At 44.3% G+C, this 15,770-nt stretch overlaps 1 protein-coding gene across 24 annotated transcripts in view; it reads right to left on the reverse strand.

The window, feature by feature from the left end:
• The window catches only part of LOC1270436 (inositol hexakisphosphate and diphosphoinositol-pentakisphosphate kinase), a 46,609-nt gene that overhangs the window by 14,961 nt on the left and 15,878 nt on the right, over nucleotides 1-15,770 (reverse strand). For 10 of the 24 annotated variants that reach the window (XM_061662238.1, XM_061662230.1, XM_061662250.1 and 7 more), the window contains exons 2-10: nucleotides 10,489-11,057; nucleotides 9,760-10,086; nucleotides 8,825-8,915; nucleotides 7,807-8,725; nucleotides 7,609-7,727; nucleotides 6,070-7,385; nucleotides 2,952-3,074; nucleotides 2,428-2,884; nucleotides 2,236-2,322 (exon numbers count right to left, since the gene is read on the reverse strand). In XM_061662238.1, coding sequence (XP_061518222.1) covers nucleotides 2,236-2,322; nucleotides 2,428-2,884; nucleotides 2,952-3,074; nucleotides 6,070-7,385; nucleotides 7,609-7,727; nucleotides 7,807-8,725; nucleotides 8,825-8,915; nucleotides 9,760-10,086; nucleotides 10,489-10,875 — 3,826 coding nt within the window. In that variant the 5' untranslated portion in view covers nucleotides 10,876-11,057. Of the gene's footprint in view, nucleotides 1-2,235; nucleotides 2,323-2,427; nucleotides 2,885-2,951; nucleotides 3,075-6,069; nucleotides 7,386-7,608; nucleotides 7,728-7,806; nucleotides 8,726-8,824; nucleotides 8,916-9,759; nucleotides 10,087-10,488; nucleotides 11,100-15,770 lie in introns of all 24 variants that reach the window. The other 14 variants (XM_061662280.1, XM_061662299.1, XM_061662287.1 and 11 more) reach the window with 7 other exon arrangements.

The following is a 15,770-nucleotide window of genomic DNA, read 5'->3' on the forward strand; positions in this document are numbered from 1 at the left end:
CATACCAATCCAGAGCACAATTAGCATAGGGTAATCGTACCTATAGTGGTGCTAGTACCGATAGCGGTGGTATTACACTAAACGATAATTTAAGAGTAATTAAGTTATTTATGTTATTGTAAAATGTTCTCTGGTATTTAACAAAGAGTTTAAAAGTTAAATGGGACCTTTCCGTTACATAGTTACAAACAAATCTATTATTTTGTTAAATGTGTCAACATTTTTCCAAAATCCTTAGGATTTCACAACGAAGTTCATATTTTTGGTAACGCTGGAAATTATCTCATAACCACGCCATTATTATTTTTTAACATAACTTTTATGAAATTTTATTGATGTACTGAATTGCTTTTTGACCATATTTTCGTATTTTTAGGCGTTTTTTTATTATTTTTAACAGAAATGAGCAACAGAAATGAGTTTGCTGCAAGTAATTTACCAAAAAAGGGCAAAATTCGCATTTCTCGCTAAGTGAAAAATCGACTACGAATCAAGCACTCTTCCCGGCGTGGATATACTACAGTCGTTATAAAGTACTTTAGTCAATCTTTTCATCACTCAAATGTATCCATTTTTTACGATCAATTTCGGTAAGAAATCAATATTATGCAATCATTTATATTATACACAATTTAGAGGTATCTTTGTTTACCACCACTATAGGAACAGAATACGACAACTATAGGAACAATACCACCATTATAGGTACAACGAAGCAACCACAAAAAGATATATTTTTTCTTAAATTTATAGTGTTTGATGGAAAAAATAGTTGTGATTGCGAAGATAAAACATATTTCAATTGTTATGTGTTAAAATATTCATAAATTTCCTGACACTTAAAATTTATTAAAGCACAACTGAACCCATACAAATTGCTCCATTATTGAGACATTTACTGTAATTAATTAACTAGTTGAACAGCGTATTTTACCCGTGATTGACCGTATTTTCAGTGATTGACGGGAGCAAGGCTCGAGCAAAGTTTTTGTTCTCCGTTTCGAATCATTCGTCGCGTGGGGAGAGAGGGAGTAAGATATAACAATGATAATCAAGCTTATTTTATCCTTTTACTCGATTCGATTCATTTACTGTCGGAAATGATTTGAAAATACTCTCACGTCTCACATCAAAATTTGACCATAAGCCAAAAGATAAGGAATTTACTAATTGGTAATCAAAATCAATCTCTTTTTCTTATCTTATTCGATTGAGTTATCTCATTTTTTTTTTCAATCTGGGGCATCAAATTTGATTTTAATTGAGTTGAAATGATTTTCTTATCAGTACATATTTTTTTCATCACAGAAAACTGCAACAGTTGACTTAAAAACTGTCAATTTGATCCATTTCCATCCTAGCTTGATATCGAGAACGGCTGGCTTGAATCGACTCTAGAATCGAAAACACGAAGACGCTTTTATGGACTACTTGACACATTTCTACGGAAACCTCGAAACCACAATTAGAGACAGGATAGTTTAGTTTCAAAGTTAATCGATTTTTTTTTCTAGGTAATATTCATCTCGACGTAGAGAAAGCTCGATTGCAAGAATAGAAAAAGCCTGAATGATCCATGTTTCAGATTGTGTAGTTTGCAGAACAGACATGAATTATTTTCTTCTAAAAGTTTGTTGCCATTATTCCATTATGGGTCTGTGCATTTTCTAAAAAATAGTGAGACTGTCAAAGTGTTAGTCTTAAATCGCTAGTTTATATTTGTCTGTACATAGCATTCCTCTTCTCTGTCTAGTTAAGGATTAGATATGGCAAATGTAGACTATGCACTAGGTTAGATATTCTAAGGTTAAGGTTAACAACAACTCAGCTAGTTTAACTCAGCTATGCTACACAAACATTCTCGGTTATTGAGGAAAGCACCTTGCGAACCCAATGTTAAATAATCCATTATACAACTACAGTGACTTACCAAACAAAGCAAACAAAATAAATTGATTTGATTCCAAATATGGTAAAAAAAGGAAGCATTCGCTCAACTCATGTACAAAAGGGGTGAACAACAAACCAAAAATAGTAATGCATCATGAACAATCCGCGTATGCGCGCGTGAGTGAAAGAAAAAACCAGTGTACGAAGGAGACAGAGACAAGAAACCTCGAATCGAAACCTCACTCGTGTGAGTGAGTGAGGGTGGGTGGGGTGGTAGTGGGTGGTAGTGGGTGGATTATTCTTAAAGTAGACCAAGCCCTGCCAGCAGGTCCCTGATAACATTACCTGTCGCCTCGAGTAAATCCTTAACCGACTCCATCTTAGCATACTGGCAACGTTCTGCCGCCGCACGTAACGTGTTCATCGTGAGCGCTGTGTGTGTAGCCAACAAAGAGGTTTCATGTAAAGAAAAGTCGAACGAAAAGAATATAAATAAAAAAGAGTCATCGTTACAAGCAGTATGTGCTTGCTACTTACCACCCTTTCCACCTTTCGAACGGTGGTGATGCATTTTGCCATGATGGTGATGGTGCTGGTGGCCATGATGGTGGTGCTGCTGCTGGTGCTCGAACGATCGGGCCCGCGGCTCACTGTCCGGGCTGAGCGGGCGCGTGATGTCTTTCGCGTTGCCACCGCACCCGAACGAACCAGTCAGATGGTGGTGGTGCTGCTGGTACAGATGTTTCTGCTGCTGCTGGTGATGATGATGATGGTACGGATGCTGCTGCTGCTGCAGCTGATGCTGCTGTTGCTGTAGCTGGTGCTGCTGCTGGACGGCGAGCTCTTCGCTGAGCCGCTTCGCCAAATCCATCGCCTCGTGCCCGGACACGGTGTGACAGGAGCCGATCGGTATCGGGGAGGATGATTTCATCTTCTTCACCCGTCGCTCCTTCACGTTTGCCGAGCCAGCGCTGGCCACGATGTTGCCAAAATCCTGCGCAAGCAAGCAGAGAGTGAACAGTGTGTACGTGGGGAGATGGGGAGAAACATTTTCTAATTACCGCATCGGTGCGAGGCAGCGTCTTCGAAGGCGTATGGTGCAGCGAAGAGTTGTTCGAAAAGGAGCTTTCTTCTTCCGTGTCATTTTCCTCATCGATACGGGACGTTGTGTCTTCATCTCCACTCTGAAAGATTTGAAATAAAGATATTTAGTATAAAAATGCTGCCCAATTCAACCTGTGATCACCCGTCAAACAGTTGTGTCTTTTCAAATTTGAAACAGTTGAGTTGAGCTTTGATTGCTTGATTGAGGTTGTTCACGCGTTGAAAGATGTAACTCGCATTGGTTGATTGGGTAATGAACTATAAGCAGCTATCGGTAGAGTACGGCTCTTTCATTTTGAGATGGCGGCTCTTAACAGTTCATATAATCACACATAACTTTCACACATTTTTGCTATTGATTCGTCTATTTGCTACTTCACGTGAAAATCTACGAACATTTTTGTAGAATTTGGCTCTTTCGTTCGCATTCGGAGTTTGCCGACCGCCGAACTATAGCGATGATGAATTATAGCAGCAATCAGTTACCGATAATCAAATATGCTACAGCAAGTTTTTAAGAAATAAGTCAGTTTACGTTAAACCATAGTCGAGCAAGATTCTGTTCATCATTTGTAGAGCTACAGAGAATCAGAGGTGTTTAGAATCTTCTCTGTTGTAAATGCGATAATTTGAATTAAATAATCTTAGTTTAAGGGATGTTTTTAAATAATTTTCAACCGTCGGTCATGCGATGAGCAACACAGCAGTTTGAGTTAAAAACAATAATTGATAGCATGCGCATTCTTCATAACGCGGCACAAAACGAACCGCAAAAAGTAAGAAATCCATACACTCAGCCGGCTCAGAAAGAAGATATAAATATCGCCGCGATAAAACATAAACATAGATTGCACACAATATCGCGCATGATCACGACCTTTGAGCCTCAGCGCATCTCTCGATAAACGTAAACAATTGAAACTAGATAGTGTCTCTCACGCAAACCATAGTCACGATCAACCATGAAACATACTATAGGTGCATCTCTCCTTAGGAAATAATAAACAAAACATTTTGCTAACCATCGAAACATAATGACATTCTACGAAAGCAAGAGTAATATACTAACACCATGGCATATAGCATGAGATTGGATCCTAGTCAACTACGTCTGAATCGTTTTCAACTACGTTTGGATCATTTTCAGCTAAGCTTGGATCGCTTTGAGCTACGCTTGAATTTCGCAGTAGCTGCGGAAGTTTCATTTCGGCACACAGTGACCGCTCGGCGTTCCCGTGGTGTACTCCTTACGTAAAAAAAACGATTTTTCATTCTCTATTCTATTTGGCGTAAGGTCCTACACGGACATATCGGCCTATACAATACAGGCTTTCAAGACTTATTACCACTCAGCCGGATAGTCAAATCCTTGCTACGGGGAGACGGTCCATTCTAGGTTTGAATCCATGACGGGCATGTTATTGAGTCGTACGAGTTGACGACTGTATCACGGGACCTCCCCAAATTACATAATTGCCTCCATTTTTAATTAGTAAGATTCCTCCCAAAAGCATCGTTGTAAAAAGCTCAATAATTCGAAAAGGCTTTATCTACATTCGGGAACTTTGGAACAGTAAATAAGAGCCCATTATTTTTCTATCTTCAACTGTATCTTTTACTTATAGCAACATGGAAACTCGAAAAAACAAACTGACTTCTAAAGAAACCCGCGAACGGATAGTGAAAGCCTACCGCAATAGACCCAACATGAAAGAAATTGCGATTATATTGAATAAGAAGCATTCCACGGTTCGTAGTATATTAAAAAAAATAGAGCCACTGGGGCAGCTAGTGCTACTGTTAGAGCTACCCCAAACACAAGGAAGCTCAAAGAAGAGCACGTTGAAAGCTTGCGTTGTTGGATATATGAAGATAACATATCAATCACATTGAAGCATCTTGTCACTCAACTAAATAAACATCATAACGTGACTGTTTCAATTCCAACAATTTCACGGGCTATTGAAGGTTTCGACTATAGATCAACAAGAATCTATAACGTTGCCATACGGGCTGTTTTACCATTTTGCTGTACGGGCGGACGGAAGAAAAGAATATGCCGAAAATTTCATGGAACTACGCAATAAATATGCAGACGATTCCATTGTTTTCATTGATGATGTTGGATTTCAAGCTCCAATGAGGGTGAATTATGGCCAATCGTTGGTAGGTCAAAGAGCAGTCCAAGTGGTGCCTGCTTTACGTTCGCGTAATTTCTGTTTTACGTTTCGCGGGATGCTTCATTATGAGCTACACAACAGAGCCATCAATCCAGAAAAAATCCCGGGGATGCACCATGTGCCGTTTCATCGTAATCGCAATGTAAAAAAACGCCCAGTTTTGAGAATAACGGCCATACATTCATGCTTTAACCGCCATATTCTCCATTTTTTAATCGAATAATAATATGTCTATTTTAGCGGAAAAGCTTAGTTAAACGATCGAAGCCATTGCATGAAGATGAGCTAATGGATGCAGTAAGCAGCGGATCATCTTTATAATGTTGTCGAACATTCAAAAATGTATAAATGGTGAAGTAAGCTTCACATAGCAAAAATCGATTTAAAAAATAAAACATTTAAATTGCTATTGGATTTTAGTAATGAATGCATTAATTAATTTTTTCTCTAATTATAAGCTTAATGCGTCGCGTGGTCACTGAATAAACGAAGCGCTGAAATGAAACTTGCGCAGATACTGCAAAATCCAAATGTAGGTGAAAGCGATCCAAACGTCGTCGAAAACGATTCAGACGTATTTTACTGCGTTCCAAAGCAACCGGTTAAGGATTCAAAAGAAAATGAGAACAGATGTAATAAACCTCTTGCAAATCACAGTCGAAACAGACAAAATGCGACAATTTTCTACAAACAAACAGTGATACAGCCAGCGCGTGGGCAACGGTCTCTTTCCGTCTTTTGATCGAGCCAGCAAAGCGATGTAAAGCATTCTGACTGTTACATTCTCGTTTTAGTTGATAGTTGATCTATTTGATTGTTGGAACAGTTGATGGAGGTATCCTTTCACACTACACTGTCACTAGCGCCGACATCCTAGCGCGTACAAACCACTCACCGCATTTTTCGATGTCACCGAATCGTTGCGACTGTGCGGCCTGAAGCCAGGACCCGGGGGCAGATTTTTCTGCACGCAGCAGTTCACGCCCGGGCTAAAGTGCAGCTCGACGTGGAACCGCTCCTCCGAGCTGGGATCCTTCATCGGGTCCTCGTACAGCATGATCACGATCTGCGACATGTAGTTCAGCTCGGACACCATCGACACGTAGTCCATCGCCCGGCGCCACTGCTCGTCGGTCAGCACGTTCAGCAGCCCGCCGTGCCGCAGCACGGTCAGCAGCGAATGCACGTGGCTCTCGCTGGTGAAGTAGAGGCGTGTGCGTACGTGCCGGCCCGGGCTCGACACGCCGTGGCTGTAGCGCGGGTTCAGCCGGTTGACGCTCTCCTCCCCACCGAGCTCCTCGATGTTGCGTTGCAGGTCGGCCCGTATCTTCTTCAGCAGCGGCGTGCAGATGCCCTGCCCGATCGTCAGCTTCTCGTGCATGGTCAGCCCGTACTCCTGCGGGATCACGATGTCCGCGAGATACTTCGCCGAGATGTACAGCTCCTCCGCCAGGTCGAACTGGAGCGTGTGCTGGTTGTGCTGCAGGTCGTACTTGATGCAGTCGTAAATGTCCGGTATCTTCGAGATGTCGTAGTTTTTGTTCTTCGTGCAAAAGTCCTTCTCGATCTTGCCCCAGCGGCGCCCCATCAGCTCCCACGTTTCGCCGTGGTACAGCACGGCGTCGCGCGTTTTCGGATCGTCCCGCTTCACCGCAACGACCGCCATCAGCGAGCGAATCAGCGAGTGCACCTGGGCGCAGCACTGGACCGGGTTTTTCACAAAGTTCATCGCCAGATTGATGCTGATCGCGTTGCCCGGGTTGATCGCGTCCCGGTCCTCAGCCGTGAACTCCCGATCGATCTGCATCAGCTCGTGCAGGCGCGACTTGGCCATGTTCTGGTACTTGCTCGAGTCGCAGTCGTTGTCGAGCAGACCGTTCGTGTTGGCGCTCTTCACCATCTGCACCAGGATCGGGGTCAGCTCGCCCTCGAGCGCCAGCAAACCCTTGGCAAACGCGGCCGCCGTCATCTGGACCCGGCCCTCGTCCGAGGCGTAGATTTTCAGATCGTGCCGAAAGGTGGAGTGCAGCCGCAGCAGGCCGAGCCCTTGGGCGCCTGGACCTTCGCCCACGCCCGGCTGTCGGCTCTGGCCGCCCGGGTACATGCAGCGAAAGATGCGCCCGAGCTCTTCCGCCTGTATGCGGCCGGCAGGCGTCAGCTCGCCGCCCCATTTGAGAATCAGCACCAGCGACGGTTCCTTCGGTGCGTCGGCTGCAAAGAAAACGACGAAATCGATCAGGAATAGTGCGATGGAAGCGAATTGCGAAATAAACAAGGGCTTAAAAAAAGAAACAAATCCCACAACTAAGCCTTGTAAAACCGAATCACCCTTTTGCTTTGTTAGATTTGACACAAACCAAACATTCTATCCACAAATAGAATATAAAGAGCTTAAATGCATACGTGAGTTGAAAAAGAAATCAAACGAACATACACACAAAAACAAACGTACTGCAATCTTGTTTACCATCGTCTGAGCTTGATCCTCTCGGTCGGCCCTTGGGTTGATATTTCATCTGCACCTTCCGGTTGATGCCCGAAAAATGGCCGTACCTGCCGAACGAAAGAAGACAAAGGATTCGCCATTCACTAAGCATGCCGTCCGTGCCCCGTCCCCGCAAACTTCACTCACATCTCCAGCACGCTCTTCAGCTGCTCCAGCTTGCTCTGCTTCTCCTCGATCTCGGAGTCGGCCGCCTTCGTCTGTATCTCGGCGAGCAGCGACCGGGCAATGTCCAGTATCTCCTGCAGCTGCTTCGGCCGCTTCAGCTTGATGTGCCCGTACCGGTAGCCGTCGTACTTTTCGAAAATCTCGAAAAACTTCTGGTGCCGCACCTCGACCTTCATCTTCTGCTTCGGCGTCCGGTCGCCGTGCCGGATGACCGCGGTCACGCACCGCAGCTCCATCATCTTGCCGAACGTGGTCGGCACGATCGGCGGATCGTCCAGCTGGAACGGCACCGACCACGGTATGTGCAGCTGGGGCGCCAGCTCGCGCAGAATCATGTTGCCGAGTATCTTGGCGCAGTCGTCGTAGTACTTGTTCGAGTTCTTCACGAAGCTGAACCCGTTCACGTCGCACACGAACGATTTGCCGTTCGCGCGCAGCAGATCGAACCCGCACACGGTCTGCTTGAACGCGAGGCACACCTTACGCGAGATCAGCTTTTCCGCGTTGCTCAGGATGACCGGGTAGCGGATCTCCTTGCCGTCGCTGTCCCGCTCGACCTTGCCGTCCAGCGCGGGGCTCTTGCGCGCCTCGGCATGGGCGTAGTCCGGCCCGACCGTGTACACCTTCACGTCCGTGCCGTCCGTCGGCATGAAGTCTTCGTAGATGAACGAGCCGGTCTTGCGGACGCGCGACTCGGGCGAGTACACGCTACTACGGCTGCCGATCTTGCGAAACAGCCGCTGGCTGCCGCCGCCCGCCGACGTCGGGTAGTAGATGTAGATGTTGTGGTCTTCGGCCGAGACCGGCTTCTCCACGAACGGTTTGTTAAAGACGATTCCGTTCACCTCCACGTGGTCCTCCGACTCGACCAGCTCGTGCTCTGTGTTTTACCGGCGTTACACAGGATGGAGAGCAAAAGGGTGGGAAGCGAACGAGCATTAAAGGCTGATTGTTGCGAGGAAAAAGCAGCATTACTTACGCTTCGGGTCCGGTGAGTCACGGTCCAGCACAGCGTAGCGCGGTATTTCAATACCTTCCTGCTGGAGAATGGCGTACACACGTCTGCGATCCTGCCAATAAAGTAGTTTGAAGAGAAAAGATCATTACACACCGACACAACGGACGAGAGGCTGTAAACTGGTAAAGATGATTACATGCATGCCTTGCTATTTACACACTTCAAAACCGACCAACTTGCAAGAACGTCTCGATTGCTTCCTATCAGCCTTCTTTTCCCCTACACAGTTTGCAAGTTGTGCATTGCGACACACATTTCACACTATAGCCCCATTCCCCTTTTTGCACTACAGGCGTCTCCCGGGGGACAATTCGCACAACTTAAATTTGTCCGCATATCTCCGTCAAAAGCAAATAGAGCAGATGCCGTCGAACCACCGTGGACGCAGCCTACCGCAGCAGGGAATGGGTACGGAACGGGGAGCAGGGAGTGCTAGGAATTAGATGGGTTTCGTAGGCGGGCACAGGACCGTTGCGAAGGCGTTCCCCCTTTTTTGCGTGGCGCATTACCTCCTGCGTGTCAAAAGCCGCGTCATCCGCCGAAATTAAAGGAAGAGAGAAATGAAATCAGTGAGCAGCGAGGGCGGAAGGAGGGAAGTGAAACACAACACGTACTATGGTGTCGACACGAGGAAAAGCCCAGTGTACCAATGAGGCGCGCCAACCCTTCACATGTCTAAACTAAAAAGAAGCGCTTCAACATGGCCGGTCTGGTTGCGCTACACTACACCCTAACCTACAGCCGGCTTCCGGTTTGCTTTTTTTCCTTACTTTCTGCTACTAATAATGGTCAAAATCGGACAGTTACACACACACAGCGTTATGGTTGCGATGAGGGTTAAAGCTATCAGCTACCGAGCAAAACAAGACCGAACCCGCACGGACGGACCCACGTACCTGGATGTCGAACTGCATGTGCAGATTGTTGATGACGTACGGCTGCCGCAGCTGGGCGTACTGGATCGCCTTCTCGAGCGGGAAGCCCTTCGAGTGGAACGAGATGAGACAGTCGCACAGCGGCCACCGGTCGACCGGCTCGTTCAGTATGATCTCCTCCCCGATCACCACCATCCGGATGTACTCGAACTCCTGCAGCCGGGTCAGGATCTCCTTCATCGGTTTCGACTGCGACTTTTTCGACATCGCGCAGACCGCCACCACCACCTGCTTGCCCGAGGTGGACGAATCGTCCGAGTCGAGGCCATCGGTCGGATCGAGATCACCCTAAAATGAAACCCACAGTGGAAAGGGAGAGAGAGAGAGAGAAAGAACAATGCAACAGTTAATATGGCGGCAAACGAAGGTGTTGAATTTGACTTTTGTGAATTGTGAAGAAGTAGGCAATGGTGTGTAACGCAACGTCGTTTGATTAGACGTTAGACAGGTGCTAAAAAAATAAAAAAATAGTGTGCAGTCGGCGAAGGGAGTGGGGATCCAGAGGAAGTAGGTGTTGGAGAGTGCTAAGGAGGGACACCACTCACGCACACAGGAATGGAGAATTTAAAAAAAAACTAAACGATTTGGTAGTGTGAAATGAAAGCAGAAACACACAGGGGAAAAAATGATAAGGGAGCGCAAGAGCGACAGAGAGAGACAGACAGAGAGAGAAAGAGAAAACGATCGTACATTCAAGCATTTTTCACAGTCACAGTACGGATCGTCGTAAAACGCGTCCGTTGCGCCAAAGTACAGATGCCGGTCCGGGTGGTGGTAGTGGTGCCGCCGCTCCTGCTCCCCTTCTTCACCGTCCACCGCCGGCCGCTGCGCTGCGTCGTCGTCGTCGCTTGCGTCGTCGCACGAGTCGTCCAGCCGGTCGACAAAGAACCGCACCGGTTCCAGCTCCTGCATCGAGTCGGCGATGTCGGGCAGAGCGCTGCCGGTAAAGCCCGATACGGCCGCACCGGACCCGCTGGCACGGCGTCGGTCCCGCTGGCCCGCCGTCATCGGATCGGTACGGTCGCCCCGGCGGAACTTGGCCAGGCGCCACCAGTCGCGCAACCACGACCACTCCATCTGGCGCGCGCCTTCGACTACAACCTCAGCCCTCGGGGATGGATTAATTTATATATTTATCACTGCACTGTAGCTTCACTAACGAATTTTGTCACGACGTCGTTTCAACGGTTCACGCGATTCTGTCCGGCTTCAAACACCTAACCGTGCGTCCGCACCTTCCTGCGTGCCGTTTTGCGTAGCTGCAAAATTTTAAAACGTGAGCACTTCCGATACTGCCGCTGCTATTACGACAGAATGTGAATGTGTGTGCGTGTGTTTGTGTGCGAGAGGCTAATAGGACACATATTTGCATCTGATTATTGCAATTGTTGACAATCGGCCATCGGACACAGTCGCTTCTCTTTCGTTCTCGGGGGCCGCCGGTCCGTCCGTTACATAAACGTTCTCTTCAAGGGCTTCTCGCGCGCACGTACCCTCTTCTCTGCGACTAACGCGTCAGTTTTAGCCATTCTTAGACATTTAAACCCATGCTTCTCTCGTTGGCCTGATGGAGAACGCCTGTTGCAGTGCTCAAATGTACGGCGTCAGTCATTTCAACACTATCAACGTACATTTTTAAACTCTCGTTGCGTTTTATTTTTGCCTTTGTCAGGTAAGTCCTCTTGCTGGTCATGTCCCACGTAGAAGAAATGAGACAATACCAAGGTATCTAACTATGCCTCTGTATAGTTCGCTTACGAACCGGTACCAAAGTATTCGATAGTATAATTTATTTAAATTAGGGTAAATGCACCAATTATGGCTGTATTATGGTAATCAAGATACCGATTTTACTTCTGCATAAATGAAGTATGGGTACAATTTTTTAAGTCAGTATGTTTTTTTGAAGCCTAAAATGTGTAGAACACGAGACTATTTTTTATTTTGACTCAGTGTTAATTTCGTGTAGTAGATAATTTCGATTAAAAATTGGATCTCAAGGAACCAATTCTGGCTATAGTGGCTAATTGATAACATCGTGTCAGGACACCCTTCATATCTCCTAGTGAATCCTTCATATCACCTGCAAGCTATATCGAAGCCAGCTATCATTTCAGCACGAGCTGCACTGGAGTGCAAATCAGGGTGCTGTGTTTGAATTGGTTTTGCCATTTCCCAACTATCTTGAAAATAGTTCTGCCACGAACAAGACTTACTCTTACTGTCGTCCAGGAAAGAATAAGAGCGCACTTGGCAAATAGGACGCGTTTTTCATATGAAAGCCATTCAAGACTGCGTTATTTTGATGAAACTGATTCGATTTTATAACACTTAAAAAAATCATAAGTAAATGATGTTTGAACCCATAGTAATACTTTAGATTGCGAAAATAACAACGAGACCCCAGATTCTCTTCACTTGTAAACTACGCTCTACGACCAAATCGACAGTTGTAAACAAAGCATCCATGGTATACTGCGATATTTGGTAAACCGTTGGATAATTGTAACAATGATGCACATACCGAAAAAGGCACATTTTCGATTTAACGATGGTAAATTTTTATGTGAAGTCGTTAAATAATTAATATTTTCCATCACTATGGTTAGTTCACTACATTTTGTATCACTATGGTTTTAAGGAAAACAAATGGTTAGTTATTTCAAAATCTCTAATATTCTACAGTGCTGCTTTTATTAAAATGGTAAGAGATAGCAAAAATCTTGGCAACACATTTTAAAAGGGTGATATTTAACAAATGGAAGTGGCCAGAATGTAACTAATAATTCACAAACGTGTTAAAATGATTATATTTGAAATAAAAAAATCCATCCGAGGTTTCAAAACGCAAATTGACTGTTTTAAAGCAAAAATATTGTTCGAGCTTTAGCCACAATTGGTACACTTAGCGGAATTTAGGGCAAGTGTGCCACCTTAAGCATTTCAAGTTATAACTCACTAAAACGTGTTTTTCAAAAGCCAATTTAAATCTCATAACTATTTTACATCTATTTCCTCACTTATAAATGAGTTTCGCTTGAAAAAAGTGCAAACAAAACAGTTTTTGAAGCGTTTTAAAAAGGGTCCAAAAAGACGTTGTTTTTTGGGCTATGGGGCAAGAGTGCCACTCGTATGGGGCAAGACGGCCACCTGGTTAAAATAACCGTATTTCTTAGGTAATTGGAAATTATTACGTTTGTACCACTAGTGTATGTATTCCTACATGTCTTGAGTCACCAATGAACCCCTTTTCATCACAAACTTGTATCGCAATATGGGTTGTTGCTGGTCTGTTTTTCCGGAGTAGAAACCGCTCGTAAAAGCGCACCATACCGCTGAACGCTACAACAATGTTTACATTTTTGACAGCTCGCGCCTATGAAAGATGGTGGCACACTTGCCCCAAATAGAGATGGCTCTTTTGCCCCAAAAGTTGTAACTTTTTTGAAATTGAATTTTTCAGTGACAAAAAGAAAGTTTTTTTCAACTAACCCCACGAAAAAATTCACGTTTTCTCAGCTATACGGTGGTGTAAATATTTTCTCGGTTGATTGTTCGCATGATTTTTGAGAGCTTATTTGGTTAGATTAAAAAATTATAATATTCTGCTCAATTTTTTAAACTCAATATAAATCAGTTCAAAACAATGGGAAATATCGATTTGTCTATATGAAATTCGGCTTAGTATACCTAGTCATTGGAAAGCAACCAACTGTATACACAATTGATCATTAAACTAAAGTTTTTAAGGAAAAATGCTTGGTGGCACTCTTGCCCCGTATGGCACACTTGCCCCAAATTCCGCTACCCAAAATTGAATTGGAATTGGATTGTTTTTTGTTTTGTTTGCCAAAATTGAATTGAAATTTTGTTAAGCAAGGTTGTGCAATGCCTTTTCGTTTCCCTATCATTAATCCTATGCATTTTATGTCCTCCATCATGCTTTCCTTAGACATGGAAATGCAGTTGGTCATCTTTTACAACTTAATCCCAGAGAGCTAGGTTTTTGTTCCCACACTGTATCTTCGTTATAAATCCTTTGTTAAAGCAAATTCCATAGCTAAACATCTTCTTTCGCTGCTTGTGCCCCATGTTTTGTCCAACAAGGAAATTTATAAAGTAATCTTTTGCTTCTCCCCTTCATTAGAAACGACCAAATCATATTTAGTTTTGCCTTCTAATGGTCGATTACTTTGCGGAAATGTTAAAAAAAAATAATGATGCATGATGCTAGCATGCGCTAATATATGCATATAAAGAAAAAGCGGTTTGAAACATTTTAAAAAAATTTTTTTTGAAACTTTTCAATGCCGCCCGCTTGATAGGCTCTCGAGAGTCACATTTGACCCGCGGGCCGAAGTTGGGAGACCCCTGCTTTAGAGGACAGTATGAATGTCTCTGCGAGTAGTTGAGTAGTGCAACAAGCATTTATACTCCTACTGAAATATCACGTGATACTGTTTTAACGTGTTTGATTTGAATTTGAGCTTTTAATCGAGTCATAGATCCTCCTTTTTCGAGTCAAGAGGCGTATCTTCTTCCACATTCCTTCCGTGTGGTATTTGATTGTCTCATCTTTTGCAATGATTTTTTTTCTGCCTTCACTATGCATTTTCTGTTTAGTTTTGTTATGTTGTTACTTGATTTTTCAAGTATACACCCACAGTCAATCGCAAGAAGACTTACAACGAAAATAACCATTCGCTTAATACATCGACATACATACGCTGGTACATCGACAAATGAATTTCAATTGCAATTGAAAACACATTCTATCAGTTGAAAATGAAAATAGTCAACAACAAAAAATATTCAGAAGGAACTGCTGCAGCTGTATCGCTTATGTACAACATTGTTAAAACTAAAATTTGCAATCGAAAAGCTTCTAGTCAAAGTTTATCGAGTGGCAAAATGATTCTTTTAATGACGACGCTTACAGAGTTGTGAGCAAATTAGTATATGACCAATACAATGGTAACCGTAAGGAAAATGTAGGAAATGAGTTTTATAATAATTGTAAACACAAAAAAAAATCATTTATCTATGCTAATTTAAACCTTTGGTAGAGGTTGTTTGTAAAATATCAGATTAATGTTAAAATCTAAGTGCTTCGAAAACGCATTAAATCGTCACACAATGGTCGGTAAGGGAGTGTTGGCGCCATACAGGGTTTCGAATCATATAAGGGAATAGTTCAATCACTTAGGAGAATGTTGCAAATCGGTAGGGGAATGTTGCAAGTAAGCAAGCAACATCGGGGAATGTACCGAGGAAAAGGACAGCCGGACTCACTAAAAAGGAACTCACTAAAACAGACACACAGTGCACACACAGTCGTTTTGTTTGGATTGCCTAGAGTCGCGACGTACTGGTCGGTCCTTCGAAGAGCTGTCATCTGCTCTCTCATCTCTCAAAGAGCAATTAATAGAGGAATTTGAGAGGCGCGTGGCTTCGGCTTTGGACGAAACTAAAAAAGCGTTAGCCACTACACTTGGTGATATGGTTCCTCGAGCAATAGCCCAAACCCATTCCACTCCACTTGCACCGACAACGTCACTACGCAGACCATCACTCACCGCACACACAACACATCAACAAGACCTGTCCAACACATCGAAACGTAGACTCATCGATCGTTCACCGCTTTCATCGAATGTGATCCCTGCACTTCTTTCGGGTACAGCAGCACCGCCAACATCGTCTCACCCTATTTTGACGGTACCTCCAGCCCCACCAAGATTTTGGTTGTACCTTACTCGTATCGCTCCTTCGGTATCCGAATCCGAGGTTGAGACATTCGTTAAGGAACAACTAGGGATTGATGACGTCATTATCATCAAGCTGACACCGAAAGATCGTGATACTGGCACACTAACATTTGTATCCTTCAAAGTTGGGATGTCGTCAGCACTAAGGGACAAAGCACTCTCTCCGTCCACTTGGCCATGCACTATAACCTACAGGGAATTTAT

Source organism: Anopheles gambiae, chromosome X (assembly GCF_943734735.2).
Source record: "Anopheles gambiae chromosome X, idAnoGambNW_F1_1, whole genome shotgun sequence".
Lineage (NCBI taxonomy): Eukaryota > Metazoa > Arthropoda > Insecta > Diptera > Culicidae > Anopheles > Anopheles gambiae.